Here is a 23,473-nt window from a genome sequence, read left to right as displayed (position 1 = left end):
TGAGTTTCCTCCCTCAGGTGATCTGGTGAGGTCGTTAGCTGCTTCTCTACTTAACTCCACCTGATGCTTTGATCCATGCTTCCTGTCAATGTTCCAGTGTTGGACTTGTGTTTCTCTGGATCATTCCTGTGGCATGCTGCTCTGCATAGCTAAGTGCTTCTTTGCTATTTGTTGCTATTTTTTCTGTCCAGCTTGTCTATTTGTTTTGCTGGAAGCTCTGGGACGCAAAGGGTGTACCTCCGTGCCGTTAGTTCGGTACGGAGGGTCTTTTTGCCCCCTTTGCGTGGTTTTCTTTAGGGTTTTGTGTAGACCGCAAAGTTATCTTTCCTATCCTCGTTCTGTCTAGAATATCGGGCCTCACTTTGCTGAATCTATTTCATCCCTATGTTTGTCTTTTCATCTTACTCACAGTCATTATATGTGGGGGGCTGCCTTTGCCTTTGGGGTATTTCTCTGAGGCAAGGTAGGCTTATTTTTCTATCTTCAGGCTAGTTAGTTTCTCAGGCTGTGCCGAGTTGCATAGGGAGCGTTAGGCGCAATCCACAGCTGCCTCTAGTTGTGTTTGGAGAGGATCAGGAATTGCGGTCTACAGAGTTTCCACGTCTCAGAGCTCGTTCTATTATTTTGGGTTATTGTCAGATCACTGTATGTGCTCTGATCGCTATGTACATTGTGTTACTGAATTGCCTATCATAACAGCGGAGGCAGTATGATGGCTTGGGCATGCATGGCTGCCAGTGGCACTGGGTCACTAGTGTTTATGATGATGTGACACAGGACAGAAGCAGCCGAATTAATTCTGAGATATTCAGAAACATACTGTGTGCTCAGATCCAGCCAAATGCAGCCAAACTGATTGGTCGTCGTTTCATACTACAGATGGACAATGACCCAAAACATAAAGCCAAAGCAACCCAGGAGTTTATTAAAGCAAAGAAGTGGAATATTCTTGAATGGCCAAGTCAGTCACCTGATATCATCCCAATTGAGCATGCATTTCACTTGTGAAAGACTAAACTTCAGACAGAAAGGCCCAAAACAAACAGCAACTGCAAACCACCGCAGTGAAGGCCTGGCAGAGCATCGAAAAGGAGGAAACACAGCGTCTGGTGATGTCAATGAGTTCAACACTTCAGGCAGTAATTGCCAACAAAGGGTTTTCAACCAAGTACTAAAAATGAACATTCTATTTAAAATTATTGAATCTGTCCAATTACTTTTGGTCTCTTTAAAAACAGGGGTGGTACATGTTAAGGAGCTGAAACTCCTAAACCCTTGATCCAATTTTAATGTGGATACCCTCAAATGAAAGCTGAAAGTCTGAACTTCAACTGCATCTGAATTGTTTTGTTTAAAATTCATTATGGTAATGTCTATAATCAAAATTAGAAAAATGTTGTCTCTGTCCAAATATATATGGACCTAACTGTACATCATAAACCACTTCTGTCTTCCAAATAAGAAGACTGTTCTCTGTAGTCTAACTTGTTTATTGGTAACAGGTATTGAAATGACTGACAAAGAAAGTATACAGTATGATGCAACCTATGTATATAACTACAAACAGTAAGTCCCTGGTAATCACATTTCCTGTGTACTGACTGCTATACAGTGAATCACATTCTGTACAACACTACATTGCAAGAACAGGGATAATGATCTTACCGGATAAACTTAACCAGGATGGCAAGTAAGTGAGGTAGTTCCAACACAGCAGAAAAACACGTGTGTCCAGGAAGAACACAGAGAGAAAATGGAGGTTCTTCATCCCAAAATGCCTTGGTGCAATCCCACAATGCAACACTCTAATTATTACTAAAAAACACAGGTATTAAATTTAACCACCACTGGGTGGTGCTATAACACAGCAAACCAACACTATTAGTAGTGAACTTTTAATGCATAATTGGAATCCTACTGTCCTTTTGAATGCACAGAACATCAATCCCTGGTGTAAGTGACGCGCCCGCAGGGCAGTGGGGTACTCGGTACTGGGTCCAGTCGCAAAGGGGAATGTGACGGTGGCTGCGGCCCGGTCCTTGGCCCTGGGCATAAACGTTAAAGGGGGTTGAATGTTCAAAGTTTATAGTGACGCCACCTGTGGGGTTTGATCAGTAGTAGGACCAACGCTGCATTAAAGGGGTTCCCTGGGGGATGTTGCTGCAGCCCAGATGTTACACTTCCCACTGGTGAAGCGAGGTCCCCAGGGGTCCTATGGTGTGTGGCATAGATGATAAAGCCAGTGAATAAATGGAGGAAACTGTTGTGAATTCTGTTATCGAACTCCCTCCTGTGGTCATGAATGGTACTTTGGCGAGTTCTGTCCATGGACTCCCTCTGGTGGCTGTGAGTGGAGCTGCTGCTTCTGAGGTTCCTTCCACAGGTGACGTAGGTTATTCTTTGGCTGGCTGCTCTATTTAACTCCACTCAGATCGTTACTCCATGCCAGCTGTCAATGTTCTTGTACTGGTTCAGTTCGCTCTTGGATCTTTCTGGTGACCTGTCTCCTCCAGCAGAAGCTAAGTCCCTGCTAGTTAAATTATTTGTTCATTGTTTCCTTGTCCAGCTGGCTATTATGATTTTTCCTTGCTAGCTGGAAGCTCTGGGATGCAGAGTGGCACCTCTGCAGGAAACTGGAGGACCCTGTAGAAAGCTTCAGACAGCAGTGACCTCACCTTGAAAGGTGCTAGTTGGAAAGGCTCATGGACCTCTACTGTTACAGGAGAACTCTCACTTGCCTCTGAGCCGGCCGGACCACCATCCTCCGTGCCTGGTACCCTGGACTGTGGCCGTGAGTCGGTGCGGAGGTCTTTTTGCACACTCTGCGTGGTCTTTTTGTAGTTTTTTGTGCTGACCGCAAAGATACCTTTCCTATCCTCAGTCTGTTTAGTAAGTCGGGCCTCCCTTTGCTGAAACCTGTTTCATTTCTGTGTTTGTGACTTTCATCTTAACTCACAGTCAATATATGTGGGGGGGCTGCCTTTTCCTTTGGGGAATTTCTCTGAGGCAAGGTAGGCTTTATTTTCTTTCTTTAGGGCTAGTTAGCTCTTAGGCTGTGAAAAGGCGTCTAGGTCGTGTTAGGTACGCTCCACGGCTATTTCTAGTTGTGTGATAGGATTAGGGGTTGCGGTCAGCAGAGCTCCCACTTCCCAGAGCTTGTCCTGTGTGAGTTTAACCATCAGGTCGTTCCGGGTGCTCCTAACCACCAGGTCCATAACAGGAAACAGTTTGTAAGTCTTTACCTGGTTTACTTGTGGGTGACAGGCCACAGTCCAGGGTACCAGGCACGGAGGATGGTGGTCCGGCCGGCTCAGAGGCAAGTGAGAGTTCTCCTGTAACAGTAGAGGTCCATGAGCCTTTCCAACTAGCACCTTTCAAGGTGAGGTCACTGCTGTCTGAAGCTTTCTACAGGGTCCTCCAGTTTCCCCCTGTCCTGGGACAGGTACCTGCACGACGGGCTGCTTGAGCCTTTTTACAGGGACTCTAACATGCCCCGGGCTCCTTAGGTGCTGCTGCGTCTCAGGCGTGGTGCGGGCAGGTAACGTGTAGTGTCGTGCCCTCCGGTTCTGCTCTGTGTCCTAGAGTCCCACAAAAACCTCAGGCTCCCGGTTCCCAGCTACTGCGCTTCAGCTCTGAGGGTGCCCGCCACAGTTCCCCTCTGAGCTCTGTTCTTCTCCTGTGCTCCTTCCCTTCCGGCTACTCCACATACAACAACCCTTCAGGTTCTCTCACTCCTTCCAGAGGCTGCAGCTCCCTCGTGGCTGCCAGGCTTCTCTGTCTGCTCTCAGTTCCAGACTTCCTTCTACTTCTGTGTCTCTCCCAGAATAACTAGCTCCTCCTCCAGGTCAGGACACATAAAGCCTAGGGAAGCTCCCCTGAATCCAGGTATTCAGCTCCCCCTCCTGGCCTGGATCCAGAATGTGTTGCATGTGTGTGCCTTACTTGGTGAAGAGAACTCCTTTGAGCATGACATTACCTTCCCCGATGGAAAAGCAACATCACTGCAGCAACCGGTGCCCTGGGGTTTTGCACCTCCCCCCCCATTAACACCAGTACTCCCGGACTGGGGAAAGAATGACAAGCATTACAGGTTAAAGACAATTTTTGAGACATGCATGTCAACAGGTGAAACAGGTTAACTTAAGCATCCCTTTATGGGAGGTATGATTTCTTGAACATTGCATAACATGACAATAACATAACTTTTTATTACGAGTGCACACAGGTTGAAGTGCAAACTTGGAAATGAACAAGGCGCATTGACCAGTTCCTGTCTTTGCTGCACCAGGTAGTTTTGCTCCAGTCCTGAAAAGCAAAACAGGTACACATATATACAGTCCTGCTCACGCTATCAGCGCGTGGTAATATCAAAGCAAAGGGGCACCGGAACAGGTGCCAGACTATTTAAACAGTTTCCGGGGAAACATCTTGTCCATATAAACTTTATTTCTGCTTTTTCCAGGGCAGGTCCTGGCGTGCACAGCTTCCTGACTGGGGAAGTCCATATGTAGGTGTCACAACTGGTGATGCTGTTGAAAATAGTTCAGCATTTGGAGTTTGGGTATCCCCTTTCTCCGTGGTGCCAGGTGTAGGTGACTTTGTCACCAGGGTACAGATCACGGTCAGGGTGTCCTCTTAAAAGCTGTGACTCCACATCCCTGCGATTAACAAACGGCTCTCTTTGTCCAATTTGTTCTCTTATGAATCCCCAACCTCTGTCCAAGTTAAAGGAAACTACAGTTCCAGTTCTAGTGGGCCCTCTGCTGGCAGGTTTAATTAAAAGGGATTCAGCTTTAGTTATTAAGTTCTTTTGATCCATGGCCTCCCATTTATTTTGGCGTTGTCTCTGTTCCAGTTTTAGCTTAAGGATCTGTTTACAAAAGCTTTCTGAGTCAGTTAAGGTACCGTCACATTAAGCGACGCTGCAGTGATCTAGACAACGATCCCGATCGCTGCAGCGTCGCTGTGTGGTCGCTGGAGAGCTGTCACACAGACTGCTCTCCAGCGACCAACGATGCCGAAGTCCCCTGGTAACCAGGGTAAACATTGGGTTACTAAGCGCAGGGCCGCGCTTAGTAACCCGATGTTTACCCTGGTTACCAGCGTAAACGTAAAAAAAAAACAAACACTACATACTTACATTCTGGCGTCTGTCCTCTCTGGCGCTCTGGTTCTCCGCACTAAACGCCGGCCGGAAAGCAGATCACCGCTGTGCTTTCCGGCCGCTGCGCTTACACAGCGCTAGGGGAATCACAGTTCCCCTCTAAGCTCTGTTCTTCTCCTGTGCTCCTTCCCTTCCGGCTACTCCACATACAAAAACCCTTCAGGTTCTCTCACTCCTTCCAGAGGCTGCAGCTCCCTCGTGGCTGCCAGGCCTCTCTGTCTGCTCTCAGTTCCAGACTTCCTTCCACTTCTGTGTCTCTCCCAGACTAAACTAGCTCCCCCACCAGGTCAGGATACATAAAGCCTAGGGAAGCTCCCCTGAATCCGGGTATTGAGCCCCCCCCCCCTCCTGGCCTGGATTCAGAATGTGTTGCATGTGTGTGCCTCACCTGGTGAAGAGAACTGCTTTGCCTCTGAGCATGACATTACCTTCCCCGAAGGAAAAGCAACATCACTGCAGCAACCGGTAACCTGGGGTGCTGCATAAGTAATGGAGAGGTGTCTATCAGACACCCCCACTACTAGCCCCGACCTGGCAAGACCCAGCGACTTTGAAGAGCGGTGACGGTAGTAACAATACCGCTCTTCACAGTCGCCGAGCTCAGCGCAAGACTCGGAGTCACCAGGTCTTGTGTTGCGCAGGGAAACCAAAAGTGGCTGTAGGCAAAGTTTATGGAGCATCATAATCAGGTTCCATAGCCTTTGGTCGTCTCAATCCCTTCATTACCTACGAGATCCAGTTATGTAGGTAAAGTAGCGGCTTTTCTTGGTACTGCAGCTAAAAGCAATAAATAGGACTGAGCTGTAATGCGCTGTAATGCTGGATACAGCTGTGATTATGTTTTATGTTATATAGTCGTGTTATACGCCCCTCACTTCTTGTAGCCTACAAGTGTACAAAGATATTATACAGTCGCCATGTGACAAGTGGGCCTGTGTAAGGCTACTTTCACACATCAGGTTTTCAGTGTCAGGCTAAATCTGGCGAATGTTGGAAAAACTGGATCCGGCGCAGATTGTGAAAAACTGATGCAACTGATCCGTTTTTTTGACGGATCCGGCTAGCCTATCTAGATTATTGGATAAAAAAAAAATTTGGAGCATGCTCAGTTTAACCCCTTTCTGACCTCGGATGGGATAGTACGTCCGAGGTCAGAAGCCCTGCTATGATGCGGGCTCTGGCAGTTTTGAACAGCTGACATGTGCCCATAATAGGCGCGGGCAGAATCGCGATCTGCCCGCACCTATTAACTAGTTAAATGCCCCTGTCAAACGCAGACAGCGGCATTTAACTACCGCATCCGGCCGGGCGGCCGGAAATGATGACATCGCCGACCCCCGTCACATGATCGGAGGACGGCGATGCTTGTACATTGTAACCATAGAGGTCCTTGAGACCTCTATGGTTACTGATCGCCGGTAGCTGTGAGCGCCACCCTGTGGTCGGCGCTCACAGCACACCTGATTTTCTGCTAAATAGCAGCGAACATCAGATCGCTGCTATGTAGCAGAGGCGATCGTGCTGTGCCTGCTTCTAGCCTCCCATGGAGGCTATTGAAGCATGGCAAAAGTAAAAAAAAAAAGTTTAAAAAAATGTGAAAAAAAAAATATAAAAGTTTAAATCACCCCCTTTTCACCCCAATCAAAATAAATCAATAAAAAAATCAAATCTACACATATTTGGTATCATCGCGTTCAGAATCGCCCGATCTATCAATTAAAAAAAAGCATTAATATGATCGGTAAACGGCGTAGCGAGAAAAAAATTAGAAGCGCCAGAATTACGTTTTTTTGGTCGCCACAACATTGCATTAAAATGCAATAACGGGCGATCAAAAGAATGTATCTGCACCAAAATGCTATCATTAAAAATATCATCTCGGCACACAAAAAATAAGCCCTCAACCGACCCCAGATCATGAAAAATGGAGATGCTATGAGTATCGGAAAATGGCCCATTTTTTTTTTTTTTAGCAAAGTTTGGAATTTTTTTTCACCACTTAGGTAAAAAATAACCTAGTCATGTTTGATGTCTATGAACTTGTACTGACCTGGAGAATCATAATGGCAGGTCAGTTTTAGCATTTGGTGAACCTAGCAAAAAAGCCAAACAAAAAACAAGTGTGGGATTGCACTTTTTTGCAATTTCACCGCACTTGGAATTTTTTCCCGTTTTCTAGTACACGACATGCTAAAATCAATGATGTCGTTCAAAAGTACAACTCATCTTGCAAAAAAATAAGCCCTCACATGGCCAAATTGAGGGAAAAATAAAAAGTTATGGCTCTGGGAAGGAGGCGAGTGAAAAACGAACACGGAAAAATGAAAAATCCCAAGGTCATGAAGGAGTTAAAAAACCAGATCAGGCGCTTCAGGCTTTTTTGCCGGAGATAAAAAACGTTGCTATGGACGTTTTTTCAAGAAACCGGAAGCAGCAAAGTTGCCGGATACGGCGAAAACCGGATGAAACGCAATGTCATCCTGTGCAATCCGGCACTAATACAAGTCTATGGGAAAAAAACCTGATCCGGCAGCAACATTCGCCTGATCCGTTTTTTTGAAAATTAGCCTGATTTAGCCTGGCACTGAAAACCTGATGTGTGAAAGTAGCCTAACTTCAAATGCCAGGGCTGAATTTTAGTCCCAGTCCAGCCCTGCATACATAGATGTAAGCAGAATATTAAATACGTGCATATGAAAAAAAAATATGTTCTTTATAACAACAATCTAAAAAATAAAATGAAAACTGTCTGTAGGTTTTAGCCTCCAAATCTGACTGCAGCATAATATGGAGAAAGAGTTCCTGATTCCTGCTATGTTTCACTTACTGGGCTGCTTGGTGAAGTTTTGATAAAAATCACTGTTTTATCAGCAGGAGATTATCCCTATAAGACCAGTGAACCTGATACCACGTAGTCCTCCACATTCATGAGAGCTGCATAGCCCCGCCCACACAGATAGGCAGCTGTCTACCTATGCACAGTGTACACAGAAAGCTGTCAGTAGTGTATAAGCGGGTGGTTTCGTCAAACTCAATCTGACAGGTGCCCCGCCCCTATCAAAGTGTATCAAAGTGTGTAACCCCTCCCCTCCCCTTGTTTGACGGCTGGTATCCAGCTGTCCCTCCTTGTTTGATTTCCCCTTTTGATATAGTTTAATATAGTTTAATTTGTTGTAGTTTTGATATTATTCCCGTATTTTGTGGAATAACACATGTTTATAATTATAGCCTAGTCGTGTATTTATTTTACACGTGGTTTATAACACCTTTCTCATTTGTTTATAATAGATTTTATACGTATCCCCGAGTTTGATTCTGTAAGCTTTTGTTTTATTCACAGTGTATTCATATAGTGGAGAACTTAAAGCTGTTTATATGTGTCTCTACTGAACACTATGGTGAACATTAACTAAATGTTTATTTTCCCAAACAGAGAATCTGCTGTGGGTATTTGCAGTGTATTCATATAGTGGCGAACTTAAAGCTGTCTATTTGTTTTTGTAAATGGTGAACACTAACTAAATGGTGAACATTATCTAAATTAGGTTAACTGCGGTTCAGAGGTTCATAACACCTAGGTCAAGCAATTGTTGTTGTATTTGCGTACCCCATAAATGTTTATTTCCACAAACAGAAAAGTTATTGTGTCCTGAAGATGGCATCTGAGGTTATTTGTTATCTACTGAGGCCATTGCAAGCTGTGTTTATTCACATTGTAGCAGGTTTTATCCTTGTGGCTGCCTTATATACACAGAAGAGATATGCACCAATGTCACAACACAAGTTATAATATGACCCAATGTTACAATACAAGTAAGAAGCGGCGTGTTTTATACGAATAAAAACCAAAGACACGATATTGTAAAAAAAATTTAAAAGATTTATTTCTCACGATAAAACAGCATCTCAAAGACATTTCAACACTATAAAAAATTCTTACAGAATATAAAAAGTAAAAACATTACAATACAGTAATATGACAGTACAGTAACAGTACAATGATCAATTACACTTCTTACAAAATAATTAATATAGCGTTACAAGGCGTGTACAGCATTTATCCAGTACATTCTTTACATCGTGAGCCACATGGTTTGTAGCAGCGGTAGAGACCTTTTTTTAGGTAGCAAAGTTCCACGTGTGGTACCTAATGACGGGGAATGTAAAGATTGAATTGTACGGGGTGACGCCGCTAACTTCAGCGGTGTAGATACAGAGCGTGTCTCACTGTTGGTAATTTTTAATTCATCTAAAAGCTTCCTAGTAGCGGGGTTACCCACAACTGTAGACGGCATATTTAGCTCTGCCATAGCCTGCATAAATGAATCCCAACCCGGCGGTAAATTTCTACTGTTCAGAGCATGACTCTGCGTTGTACTACGTACCAAATCCAGTAAGTTAGACCCTGGTATTACGGATCCTTTGAAAATAAATTCAGCATTATTATTCCATGCTGTGACATTTTTATTCTGCAGCAGCCTGTTTAGTAAAAATTCAGCATTCTTTTTATATCTTTGGTTTATATGGCCGACAATTTCAGCGATCTCATGATTTTTATCAGAGTCGGTATTTGGCAATTGCTGCTGACCAGGATCAGGAGGGCTAACGAGATTTAAAGCCGTTACTTCTTTTGAGCTGTGCCTCGTATGTACCAAGTAGCGTTGTAGCACAGCGCTATACATTTTAATTTTCACATCATCGGGAATGTCACGACGCTGTAAAATGTCGCTAATCTCACCATCAAGGCGCCGAATAACACTGTCGCGTATGTTATCTGTAGTACCGGGTCTTAGTTTGTCTAGCTCCTGTTTGGGGACTAGATACATTTTCGTTGTATGCTCCATTATCTTCCGGCGATCAGGCTTGTTATTATTGGGATTGCAAAAGCTAAAAGAGGACCGATAAACCCGCCGGCCTGTTTTAGTAGGCGCTTCTTTTTCTTTATGGGCTGAGACCTGTCGCCAGTGATTTTTGCACTTTATTAACATACAACACACAAGAAATAGACATTTAGAACTTATTTATGATTAATATGCGATTATTAGGCATTTAGGACTTATGTTATCATGTTTTTGCACTTTATTAATATGCGGTTATTAGTCATTTAGGACTTATGTTATCATGTTTTTGCACTTTATTAATATGCTGACCACATAGGTCAGGGATTTTTTGTACTTTATTAATATGCGGGCCACAAACACTTCTGCACCCACGGACGCTTCTCAACCAACCATGCATCCGGTACTCATCAGGCACTGTGAAATAATGCAAAAATACATCTGTGCGCGGCTGTCGGCATCAACATTGTGCTATTATAAGTTTATGGTTCTGTAAAGAACACGCAACACATACAGAACTCACACACACACACAAATACACACAGCACACAACACGCACACATTTCTCAAAATGCCATACACTTCAGAATATATTTGCAATTCACTACGCATGTAACACATATTTCTTCGCCCCACACGCATTTAACAGTCTTTCATATGTATCGCAGAAAGATTTTAGTTCCAACTGCGGGTCAGCGGCTTAAAGAAAAGTTATTGTGGCCTTGATTCTGGGGTAACACATGTTTATAAATATAGCCTAGTCGTGTATTTATTTTACACATGGTTTATAACACATTTCATGGCCTTGATTCTGGGGTAACACATGTTTATAAATATAGCCTAGTCGTGTATTTATTTTACACATGGTTTATAACACATTTCATTTGTTTTTGTTGTTTGATTGTCATGTAAGAAGCGTTGTGTTTTATACGAATATAAAAGTGACACATTCCCATATATTATTACAGCTTTCATTAATTCTACATTATTTTAGCACATATTAATTTTACACTATTAATTTTACAGGAGCCTGTGCTGCCTATAATTTGACTCCTTTTTATACAAAGACATCTAACATATACAGACTTTTAATATTTTTGTGTAAAATCGCGGTCAGACAGGCACAAACACACACACACACACACACACGCACACAACACAGAACCACACACAACAAACACACAGAACCCACACACACACACACACACACACACACACAAGAAATAGACATTTAGGACTTATTTATGTTATTATCTTTATGCACTTTGAATGTGCTGTCTATAATTTGACTCTATCCTTGTTTTGTTGAAAATAACTGGACATACATAAGAAACCGGGCAATATATCTTTATAGAAATAACACTTCGGCACTCTTTGTGTATTTCTATCAGTTTTATTCAGGCATTTATAACACAACATGTTTGATATTGGTAATTTGATTCTGGGAACACATTTTAAGTTACTGCTGCACATGTATTACTGTTTTTCTTGTTTTTTGTGTAAAATTTCGTTGTTGGTTTACAAAGACATTTCTTTGAGAAATGTGTAGCATAACCAATTACCCATCACGGCCACTAGATGGCAGAATATCATATTAATTATTCTGGGATAACATTTCTCTTTGTGCCTATTAATTTTACAGGAGCCTGTGCTGCCTATAATTTGACTCCTTTTTATACAAAGACATCTAACATATACAGACTTTTAATATTTTTGTGTAAAATCGCGGTCAGACAGGCACAAACACACACACACACACACACGCACACAACACAGAACCACACACAACAAACACACAGAACCCACACACACACACACACACACAAGAAATAGACATTTAGGACTTATTTATGTTATTATCTTTATGCACTTTGAATGTGCTGTCTATAATTTGACTCTATCCTTGTTTTGTTGAAAATAACTGGACATACATAAGAAACCGGGCAATATATCTTTATAGAAATAACACTTCTGCACTCTTTGTGTATTTCTATCAGTTTTATTCAGGCATTTATAACACAACATGTTTGATATTGGTAATTTGATTCTGGGAACACATTTTAAGTTACTGCTGCACATGTATTACTGTTTTTCTTGTTTTTTGTGTAAAATTTCGTTGTTGGCTTACAAAGACATTTCTTTGAGAAATGTGTAGCATAACCAATTACCCATCACGGCCACTAGATGGCAGAATATCATATTAATTATTCTGGGATAACATTTCTCTTTGGGCATTTCTATCAGTTTTATTTATGCTTTTATAACACAACATGTCTGCTATTGTTAATTTGATTCGGGGATAACACATGTTTATAAAAATAACGCTATAGCAAGCGGTAATGTCAAATTCTGAAAATAGCCATTTTATATTGAATTACTAACATTTTTCTATTTTAGCGCTGACACAGCCACATATATTATTCCAGCTTTCTTTAATTCTGCATTATTTTATCACATGATGAAAATAGTCATTTTATATTGAATTACTGCAGCTCGCGGCGCGTTACCACTGGTCTCGTTTCTCAATTAATTTCCCAGCTGACGACGCTATCTATAATTCTGCGTATACCTTAGGCGTGTATTTACATGACAGTGTAATTATTTCTCACAATAAAACAACAGCTCAAATTTTAAGTTAGCTAACAGCATAATGATGACAAATGCATCTTTGCGGAATCTGATAACGACACGCTGAACAAAGGACGGAGCCTGACAAATACACACAACACACAACACGCACATATTATGAAAAATGACAACCATTGTATGTGATTTAAAAAACTTTAGTTAGATTTATCAGGGGTGATTTAGTTTGAAAGCACGCAGCTCCTCGGTAATGTCATGTGTTGGACACGCATTTAACAGTCTTTCATATGTATCGCAGAAAGATTTTAGTTCCATCTGTGCGAGTTTGCTTTGAGCGTACTGCGCAGACATGTCAGTAAACATTTTGACATGGTCAGCATCCCACGAAGGACGACCTGTGTAAGGTGTATGTACAGCAACTTTCTGCTTTCTACCTACACGGCGTCGGGATACGGTTCGTTTCTTTAGAGGTAATACAGGGGCAAAAACGCTAGAAAAGTCTGCAAGAGCAGTATCTGCAGATTGCACAGTCTGGCACACAGGTATATTGAGGGGCTCTGTGGGTGACCACAGACCCTCGGAGAGCTGCTCAATTTCTCTGTTTTCAGGCGTAACTTGGGGTATGGCGCCTGTGCTATTGGCGGGCCGTGTTATGCGGGGCCGAGCGTTCGGCGCTGCACGTTTCTCTCTTGAAACGTTCGTATATTTCTGATGTGAAATCTTGGGGCTTGGATTCCCGGGTTGTTTTGGTGCAGCGTAGCATTCATCACGATCCACAACACAGATGGGCGAGAGAGATGTTGTTCGCACCGCCGTATTAGCTCTTTGTGGTTGATTCTCTTCAGTGTCGTAATTACGCCAGTGCAAAACTCGTTGTTGAAGAGGCGACGTATCTAAAAGAAAAGATACAAGTGGCGGTTAGCCGCGAAACGGCGCAAAATTGGAAAAGCTAAACGGCGACGCATAGCTATGATCATACGTAATATTTGAAAAGTTAATGGGGACAGGTAGCCATGAAATCATTGTAACAATATTTACATAAACCTGTATAGAGCAGTCCAGATATATACTTACAAGTATGAAGCGGGAATTGTCCCACATCAGCTCCTGGTTTAACGGGAGGCGCAATGCTCAAACTCGCAGAGGCGGGAATATTCTCTTTTTCAAGCTGTATTTTCCGTGCAACTAGATTAGCGGGTGTAAGTAAAAATATAACGATTAGCGAACACAGAATTGATTTTCTACACAAAACTGCAGCGGTGAGAAGAATATATATATATTCAAAAATGAATTTTCTGACAGTTAGCTAACAGCTGTAAGTAAATATGAGTATTACACAAAAGTGAGAATCGACTGTATTTCAAGTGAACAGATACCTTTTCTATTCTTGAAACATCGGTGTAACGAGTTGCCGCGTCTTTTAGGCGCATCGGGTTTCGCTGAAGTTGCAGGGTTCTTGACATCTATGATCTCCACGTCTGAACCCAGCGTATCGCGTGGTTCGGGAACACACCAGTTTTCAGCCATAGCGTCAGATGTCTCCGTGTCAGTATCTGTATGAGAAATTGCGCGTAGTTCGTGTTTACATACAAAGGATTAAAGCAACTGATATAGTATAATATAGTTTTACGGTATAAACATATTTGCGGTGTAAATTAATATAGCAAGACTTATGCCGCTATATATTAATAATTCAGTATTATATTGACGGCTACCGCTATTATTTGTTTTATTAATTTAATCATATATTTATTATGCCATAATTTGTGTAATACAATAGTTAATAGATGCTATAGTTTTACGCCATAAACAGTATATATTAACATAGATAATATATATATATATATATATATTTAGCTTTCTTACATGTGATACATGAAAGATAAATATCTTTGTACCGTGTTACAATGACATTTTTCCCTATCTAAAAGCAAAAAGGTGCTCCTAATTACCCATGATGAGATGAAGAGCAGGCCCATTATCGGCTATCGGCGCCACGGCTTCAATGCGCGCATAATTCTGCGTTATGAAATTATTGCGCCAATCGGGCGACATACACGGCTCTTAAATAAGAAAGAATGCATGAATATATAATTAATATAATTTACTTATAATATAATGACACAATCAGAATGAGTCAATACTCTGTACATTATACGCGTATAATACCGAGTTAATACATGCATTAATTGCATGTATGACTGTGTTCTGGGTGTTAACAGAAGGCGTGTGATGTGGCGTAACTGGGTGTGTTTCTGGGTGTTAACACCTGAGTTGCTTTCTGACACTCAGGATAAATACAGCTGACTGTCCCACTACAGTACAACAGACATCCACCAGAAGTCCGACTAGGATAAAAAGCAGAGCTATTCTAAATGTAAGTATATAAGACAGTTGTGTTATTATTCGCAAATGCATAATTATATTTAACTATGCATCTCTAAACCATAATTAAGGATGTTATTTGTTTAATAAGTTAGTGTTATACTGGCAGCTAACTGCATATTTAGTAGCGATGTATAATATAGTTTTTACTGTATAAGCAATATTTGTGGGACATAATTAATATAGAAAGGCTTATGGCTGAGTCATAACAACCATTGTTATCTGACATGTGCGCGCAATTAGTCACGGGTGGCGTATAATGCGGTTTCCTGTAGGTGTGTTCACGGTGGGTGGTAATTTCTCTCTGAACAGTTGCGCTACTCTCTGAAAAGTAGGTGTTTACTGTTTTATTTGCGGTCTAATATTATCAATGCCTGTAAAGCATATTTTTGTAACGTAGTTTTAAACTGTATTTATTGGCGGCGCAGTTATAGATAAAACTTATCCCCTATTTATTTAAGATGGACGCCCAATACCCTCGCGAGCAATGCAGCCCCCTTCTTGCAAGCACACAATTAGGTATTATACGCGTATAATGTACAGAGTATTGACTCATTCTGATTGTGTCATTATATTATAAGTAAATTATATTAATTATATATTCATGCATTCTTTCTTATTTAAGAGCCGTGTATGTCGCCCGATTGGCGCAATAATTTCATAACGCAGAATTATGCGCGCATTGAAGCCGTGGCGCCGATAGCCGATAATGGGCCTGCTCTTCATCTCATCATGGGTAATTAGGAGCACCTTTTTGCTTTTAGATAGGGAAAAATGTCATTGTAACACGGTACAAAGATATTTATCTTTCATGTATCACATGTAAGAAAGCTAAATATATATATATATATATATATTATCTATGTTAATATATACTGTTTATGGCGTAAAACTATAGCATCTATTAACTATTGTATTACACAAATTATGGCATAATAAATATATGATTAAATTAATAAAACAAATAATAGCGGTAGCCGTCAATATAATACTGAATTATTAATATATAGCGGCATAAGTCTTGCTATATTAATTTACACCGCAAATATGTTTATACCGTAAAACTATATTATACTATATCAGTTGCTTTAATCCTTTGTATGTAAACACGAACTACGCGCAATTTCTCATACAGATACTGACACGGAGACATCTGACGCTATGGCTGAAAACTGGTGTGTTCCCGAACCACGCGATACGCTGGGTTCAGACGTGGAGATCATAGATGTCAAGAACCCTGCAACTTCAGCGAAACCCGATGCGCCTAAAAGACGCGGCAACTCGTTACACCGATGTTTCAAGAATAGAAAAGGTATCTGTTCACTTGAAATACAGTCGATTCTCACTTTTGTGTAATACTCATATTTACTTACAGCTGCTAGCTAACTGTCAGAAAATTCATTTTTGAATATATATATATTCTTCTCACCGCTGCAGTTTTGTGTAGAAAATCAATTCTGTGTTCGCTAATCGTTATATTTTTACTTACACCCGCTAATCTAGTTGCACGGAAAATACAGCTTGAAAAAGAGAATATTCCCGCCTCTGCGAGTTTGAGCATTGCGCCTCCCGTTAAACCAGGAGCTGATGTGGGACAATTCCCGCTTCATACTTGTAAGTATATATCTGGACTGCTCTATACAGGTTTATGTAAATATTGTTACAATGATTTCATGGCTACCTGTCCCCATTAACTTTTCAAATATTACGTATGATCATAGCTATGCGTCGCCGTTTAGCTTTTCCAATTTTGCGCCGTTTCGCGGCTAACCGCCACTTGTATCTTTTCTTTTAGATACGTCGCCTCTTCAACAACGAGTTTTGCACTGGCGTAATTACGACACTGAAGAGAATCAACCACAAAGAGCTAATACGGCGGTGCGAACAACATCTCTCTCGCCCATCTGTGTTGTGGATCGTGATGAATGCTACGCTGCACCAAAACAACCCGGGAATCCAAGCCCCAAGATTTCACATCAGAAATATACGAACGTTTCAAGAGAGAAACGTGCAGCGCCGAACGCTCGGCCCCGCATAACACGGCCCGCCAATAGCACAGGCGCCATACCCCAAGTTACGCCTGAAAACAGAGAAATTGAGCAGCTCTCCGAGGGTCTGTGGTCACCCACAGAGCCCCTCAATATACCTGTGTGCCAGACTGTGCAATCTGCAGATACTGCTCTTGCAGACTTTTCTAGCGTTTTTGCCCCTGTATTACCTCTAAAGAAACGAACCGTATCCCGACGCCGTGTAGGTAGAAAGCAGAAAGTTGCTGTACATACACCTTACACAGGTCGTCCTTCGTGGGATGCTGACCATGTCAAAATGTTTACTGACATGTCTGCGCAGTACGCTCAAAGCAAACTCGCACAGATGGAACTAAAATCTTTCTGCGATACATATGAAAGACTGTTAAATGCGTGTCCAACACATGACATTACCGAGGAGCTGCGTGCTTTCAAACTAAATCACCCCTGATAAATCTAACTAAAGTTTTTTAAATCACATACAATGGTTGTCATTTTTCATAATATGTGCGTGTTGTGTGTTGTGTGTATTTGTCAGGCTCCGTCCTTTGTTCAGCGTGTCGTTATCAGATTCCGCAAAGATGCATTTGTCATCATTATGCTGTTAGCTAACTTAAAATTTGAGCTGTTGTTTTATTGTGAGAAATAATTACACTGTCATGTAAATACACGCCTAAGGTATACGCAGAATTATAGATAGCGTCGTCAGCTGGGAAATTAATTGAGAAACGAGACCAGTGGTAACGCGCCGCGAGCTGCAGTAATTCAATATAAAATGACTATTTTCATCATGTGATAAAATAATGCAGAATTAAAGAAAGCTGGAATAATATATGTGGCTGTGTCAGCGCTAAAATAGAAAAATGTTAGTAATTCAATATAAAATGGCTATTTTCAGAATTTGACATTACCGCTTGCTATAGCGTTATTTTTATAAACATGTGTTATCCCCGAATCAAATTAACAATAGCAGACATGTTGTGTTATAAAAGCATAAATAAAACTGATAGAAATGCCCAAAGAGAAATGTTATCCCAGAATAATTAATATGATATTCTGCCATCTAGTGGCCGTGATGGGTAATTGGTTATGCTACACATTTCTCAAAGAAATGTCTTTGTAAGCCAACAACGAAATTTTACACAAAAAACAAGAAAAACAGTAATACATGTGCAGCAGTAACTTAAAATGTGTTCCCAGAATCAAATTACCAATATCAAACATGTTGTGTTATAAATGCCTGAATAAAACTGATAGAAATACACAAAGAGTGCAGAAGTGTTATTTCTATAAAGATATATTGCCCGGTTTCTTATGTATGTCCAGTTATTTTCAACAAAACAAGGATAGAGTCAAATTATAGACAGCACATTCAAAGTGCATAAAGATAATAACATAAATAAGTCCTAAATGTCTATTTCTTGTGTGTGTGTGTGTGTGTGTGGGTTCTGTGTGTTTGTTGTGTGTGGTTCTGTGTTGTGTGCGTGTGTGTGTGTGTGTGTGTTTGTGCCTGTCTGACCGCGATTTTACACAAAAATATTAAAAGTCTGTATATGTTAGATGTCTTTGTATAAAAAGGAGTCAAATTATAGGCAGCACAGGCTCCTGTAAAATTAATAGGCACAAAGAGAAATGTTATCCCAGAATAATTAATATGATATTCTGCCATCTAGTGGCCGTGATGGGTAATTGGTTATGCTACACATTTCTCAAAGAAATGTCTTTGTAAACCAACAACGAAATTTTACACAAAAAACAAGAAAAACAGTAATACATGTGCAGCAGTAACTTAAAATGTGTTCCCAGAATCAAATTACCAATATCAAACATGTTGTGTTATAAATGCCTGAATAAAACTGATAGAAATACACAAAGAGTGCAGAAGTGTTATTTCTATAAAGATATATTGCCCGGTTTCTTATGTATGTCCAGTTATTTTCAACAAAACAAGGATAGAGTCAAATTATAGACAGCACATTCAAAGTGCATAAAGATAATAACATAAATAAGTCCTAAATGTCTATTTCTTGTGTGTGTGTGTGTGTGTGTGTGTGTGTGGGTTCTGTGTGTTTGTTGTGTGTGGTTCTGTGTTGTGTGCGTGTGTGTGTGTGTGTGTGTGTTTGTGCCTGTCTGACCGCGATTTTACACAAAAATATTAAAAGTCTGTATATGTTAGATGTCTTTGTATAAAAAGGAGTCAAATTATAGGCAGCACAGGCTCCTGTAAAATTAATAGTGTAAAATTAATATGTGCTAAAATAATGTAGAATTAATGAAAGCTGTAATAATATATGGGAATGTGTCACTTTTATATTCGTATAAAACACAACGCTTCTTACATGACAATCAAACAACAAAAACAAATGAAATGTGTTATAAACCATGTGTAAAATAAATACACGACTAGGCTATATTTATAAACATGTGTTACCCCAGAATCAAGGCCATGAAATGTGTTATAAACCATGTGTAAAATAAATACACGACTAGGCTATATTTATAAACATGTGTTACCCCAGAATCAAGGCCACAATAACTTTTCTTTAAGCCGCTGACCCGCAGTTGGAACTAAAATCTTTCTGCGATACATATGAAAGACTGTTAAATGCGTGTGGGGCGAAGAAATATGTGTTACATGCGTAGTGAATTGCAAATATATTCTGAAGTGTATGGCATTTTGAGAAATGTGTGCGTGTTGTGTGCTGTGTGTATTTGTGTGTGTGTGTGAGTTCTGTATGTGTTGCGTGTTCTTTACAGAACCATAAACTTATAATAGCACAATGTTGATGCCGACAGCCGCGCACAGATGTATTTTTGCATTATTTCACAGTGCCTGATGAGTACCGGATGCATGGTTGGTTGAGAAGCGTCCGTGGGTGCAGAAGTGTTTGTGGCCCGCATATTAATAAAGTACAAAAAATCCCTGACCTATGTGGTCAGCATATTAATAAAGTGCAAAAACATGATAACATAAGTCCTAAATGACTAATAACCGCATATTAATAAAGTGCAAAAACATGATAACATAAGTCCTAAATGCCTAATAATCGCATATTAATCATAAATAAGTTCTAAATGTCTATTTCTTGTGTGTTGTATGTTAATAAAGTGCAAAAATCACTGGCGACAGGTCTCAGCCCATAAAGAAAAAGAAGCGCCTACTAAAACAGGCCGGCGGGTTTATCGGTCCTCTTTTAGCTTTTGCAATCCCAATAATAACAAGCCTGATCGCCGGAAGATAATGGAGCATACAACGAAAATGTATCTAGTCCCCAAACAGGAGCTAGACAAACTAAGACCCGGTACTACAGATAACATACGCGACAGTGTTATTCGGCGCCTTGATGGTGAGATTAGCGACATTTTACAGCGTCGTGACATTCCCGATGATGTGAAAATTAAAATGTATAGCGCTGTGCTACAACGCTACTTGGTACATACGAGGCACAGCTCAAAAGAAGTAACGGCTTTAAATCTCGTTAGCCCTCCTGATCCTGGTCAGCAGCAATTGCCAAATACCGACTCTGATAAAAATCATGAGATCGCTGAAATTGTCGGCCATATAAACCAAAGATATAAAAAGAATGCTGAATTTTTACTAAACAGGCTGCTGCAGAATAAAAATGTCACAGCATGGAATAATAATGCTGAATTTATTTTCAAAGGATCCGTAATACCAGGGTCTAACTTACTGGATTTGGTACGTAGTACAACGCAGAGTCATGCTCTGAACAGTAGAAATTTACCGCCGGGTTGGGATTCATTTATGCAGGCTATGGCAGAGCTAAATATGCCGTCTACAGTTGTGGGTAACCCCGCTACTAGGAAGCTTTTAGATGAATTAAAAATTACCAACAGTGAGACACGCTCTGTATCTACACCGCTGAAGTTAGCGGCGTCACCCCGTACAATTCAATCTTTACATTCCCCGTCATTAGGTACCACACGTGGAACTTTGCTACCTAAAAAAAGGTCTCTACCGCTGCTACAAACCATGTGGCTCACGATGTAAAGAATGTACTGGATAAATGCTGTACACGCCTTGTAACGCTATATTAATTATTTTGTAAGAAGTGTAATTGATCATTGTACTGTTACTGTACTGTCATATTACTGTATTGTAATGTTTTTACTTTTTATATTCTGTAAGAATTTTTTATAGTGTTGAAATGTCTTTGAGATGCTGTTTTATCGTGAGAAATAAATCTTTTAAATTTTTTTTACAATATCGTGTCTTTGGTTTTTATTCGTATAAAACACGCCGCTTCTTACTTGTATTGTAACATTGGGTCATATTATAACTTGTGTTGTGACATTGGTGCATATCTCTTCTGTGTATATAAGGCAGCCACAAGGATAAAACCTGCTACAATGTGAATAAACACAGCTTGCAATGGCCTCAGTAGATAACAAATAACCTCAGATGCCATCTTCAGGACACAATAACTTTTCTGTTTGTGGAAATAAACATTTATGGGGTACGCAAATACAACAACAATTGCTTGACCTAGGTGTTATGAACCTCTGAACCGCAGTTAACCTAATTTAGATAATGTTCACCATTTAGTTAGTGTTCACCATTTACAAAAACAAATAGACAGCTTTAAGTTCGCCACTATATGAATACACTGCAAATACCCACAGCAGATTCTCTGTTTGGGAAAATAAACATTTAGTTAATGTTCACCATAGTGTTCAGTAGAGACACATATAAACAGCTTTAAGTTCTCCACTATATGAATACACTGTGAATAAAACAAAAGCTTACAGAATCAAACTCGGGGATACGTATAAAATCTATTATAAACAAATGAGAAAGGTGTTATAAACCACGTGTAAAATAAATACACGACTAGGCTATAATTATAAACATGTGTTATTCCACAAAATACGGGAATAATATCAAAACTACAACAAATTAAACTATATTAAACTATATCAAAAGGGGAAATCAAACAAGGAGGGACAGCTGGATACCAGCCGTCAAACAAGGGGAGGGGAGGGGTTACACACTTTGATACACTTTGATAGGGGCGGGGCACCTGTCAGATTGAGTTTGACGAAACCACCCGCTTATACACTACTGCTGTCAATCAGAGTAGTTTGGGCGGAGTTATACACAGCTAAGTATTCAGTTAAAACAGTGATTTTATGAAAACTGCAGCAAGCAGCCCGGTAAGTGACACATCACAAAAGCCAGGGTCTCTGCCCCTGCACCATGCTGCTTTCAGAATGTGTAGCAAAACACTGGTGACAGATTCCCCCTAACGGGGTTTTCCCTTCTAAAATGACAAGGCTGTAGTCAGTCTGTGTGACTGCAGACTTGTGAATCCTCATATTGCACGTACTAAGCGCTGTGAGGATTCTCCGTGGTCTCTGCCAGGAACGACGGTCAAGTGTCCACAACTGCAAGTATGTGATATGCATACTTCCGGCCACAATCAGACTAGACTCTTTCCGGCCTCGCATAGCACTCTTACCTTGAGTGAGCCGGAAACAGTCTAGTCTGATTCTGGCAAGTCATACGCGTGGTCACGTGACCACCGTTCCTGGTGCTGACACTGGAGAATCTTCACCGCGCTCCGTGCGTGTGTTGTGGTGCTTCACAAGTCTGCAGTCACACTGAGTGACTGCAGACTTGTCATTTTGGACTAGAGAACCCTTTTAAGAACTATACCTGAGAATATTGTCCATTTGATGTATCCTGGACATACTGCTTTCCTGCCAGCCTCTAGTTACGTCTATCCTATTATCTATTGTAATGCCATGTGTGGAAGGTAAAATAATGTATACTGAATACAACAACAAACTTTATTCATTTACTCTTTAAGTAGTTATATTGGCAAATGCGCTGTGTACATTGTTTTGACCTACATATTGTATATTTTTATGGAAGTATACCAAGAGCTCACATTTAATATGTCAATTGGATGAGTTTCAAAATGTCATTACCTATACAATAAAGAATAAAAAGGTAATGGGTAATTAATTACGCTTACACTCACCGAAATAAGAAGAATCATATTAAAGCCCATAAAAAGTGTGTGTGAATTTGGTGGAAGCGTAGCTATCTATCTGTTCTTTCATACTTACCAAATGTGTGAAAGTTCTGAAATAGGAAGCTTTGATTTGGTAAAGAAGTTTCTTGCTATGGACCCTGCAAATAATTGAAAAAAAAAAAGAACGCTTTAACAAAGTACATATAACTTGACTATAATACATCCTATTACGGTTTAAGCATGCAGCTGTGAACCGGGATGCCTTCTAGAAGCAATGTTTAAGAAAGCTTGTTCTTTTTTCATATAGAATCCCACAGATAAAAATTAATGAGAATAAAAGAGATCAGCATGGACCCACAACATTTTCAATATGCCATATTTGAGATTCATGTGCAAGAGGTCTTAAACAGAACCTGATAGCAGGATTTACACCAAGGAGGCAGTCTGAGAGCTTTATCAGCCTCCTAATACATT

General features: G+C 40.5%; 1 protein-coding gene across 11 annotated transcripts in view; it reads right to left on the bottom strand.

The window, feature by feature from the left end:
- Window positions 1-23,473, bottom strand: part of REPS2 (RALBP1 associated Eps domain containing 2) — a 441,759-nt gene that overhangs the window by 197,068 nt on the left and 221,218 nt on the right. For all 11 annotated transcript variants that reach the window (XR_011319311.1, XR_011319312.1, XM_069757315.1 and 8 more), the window contains one exon: window positions 23,094-23,157. Coding sequence is in view for 9 of the 11 variants with exons in the window: in XM_069757315.1 (XP_069613416.1) it covers window positions 23,094-23,157 (64 nt within the window). In the remaining 2 variants the exon portion in view is untranslated. The remainder of the gene's footprint in view (window positions 1-23,093; window positions 23,158-23,473) is intronic.

Source organism: Ranitomeya imitator, chromosome 3 (assembly GCF_032444005.1).
Source record: "Ranitomeya imitator isolate aRanImi1 chromosome 3, aRanImi1.pri, whole genome shotgun sequence".
Lineage (NCBI taxonomy): Eukaryota > Metazoa > Chordata > Amphibia > Anura > Dendrobatidae > Ranitomeya > Ranitomeya imitator.
Note: the sequence above shows the minus strand (reverse complement) of the source record. Positions and strands in the feature narration are given on the sequence as shown.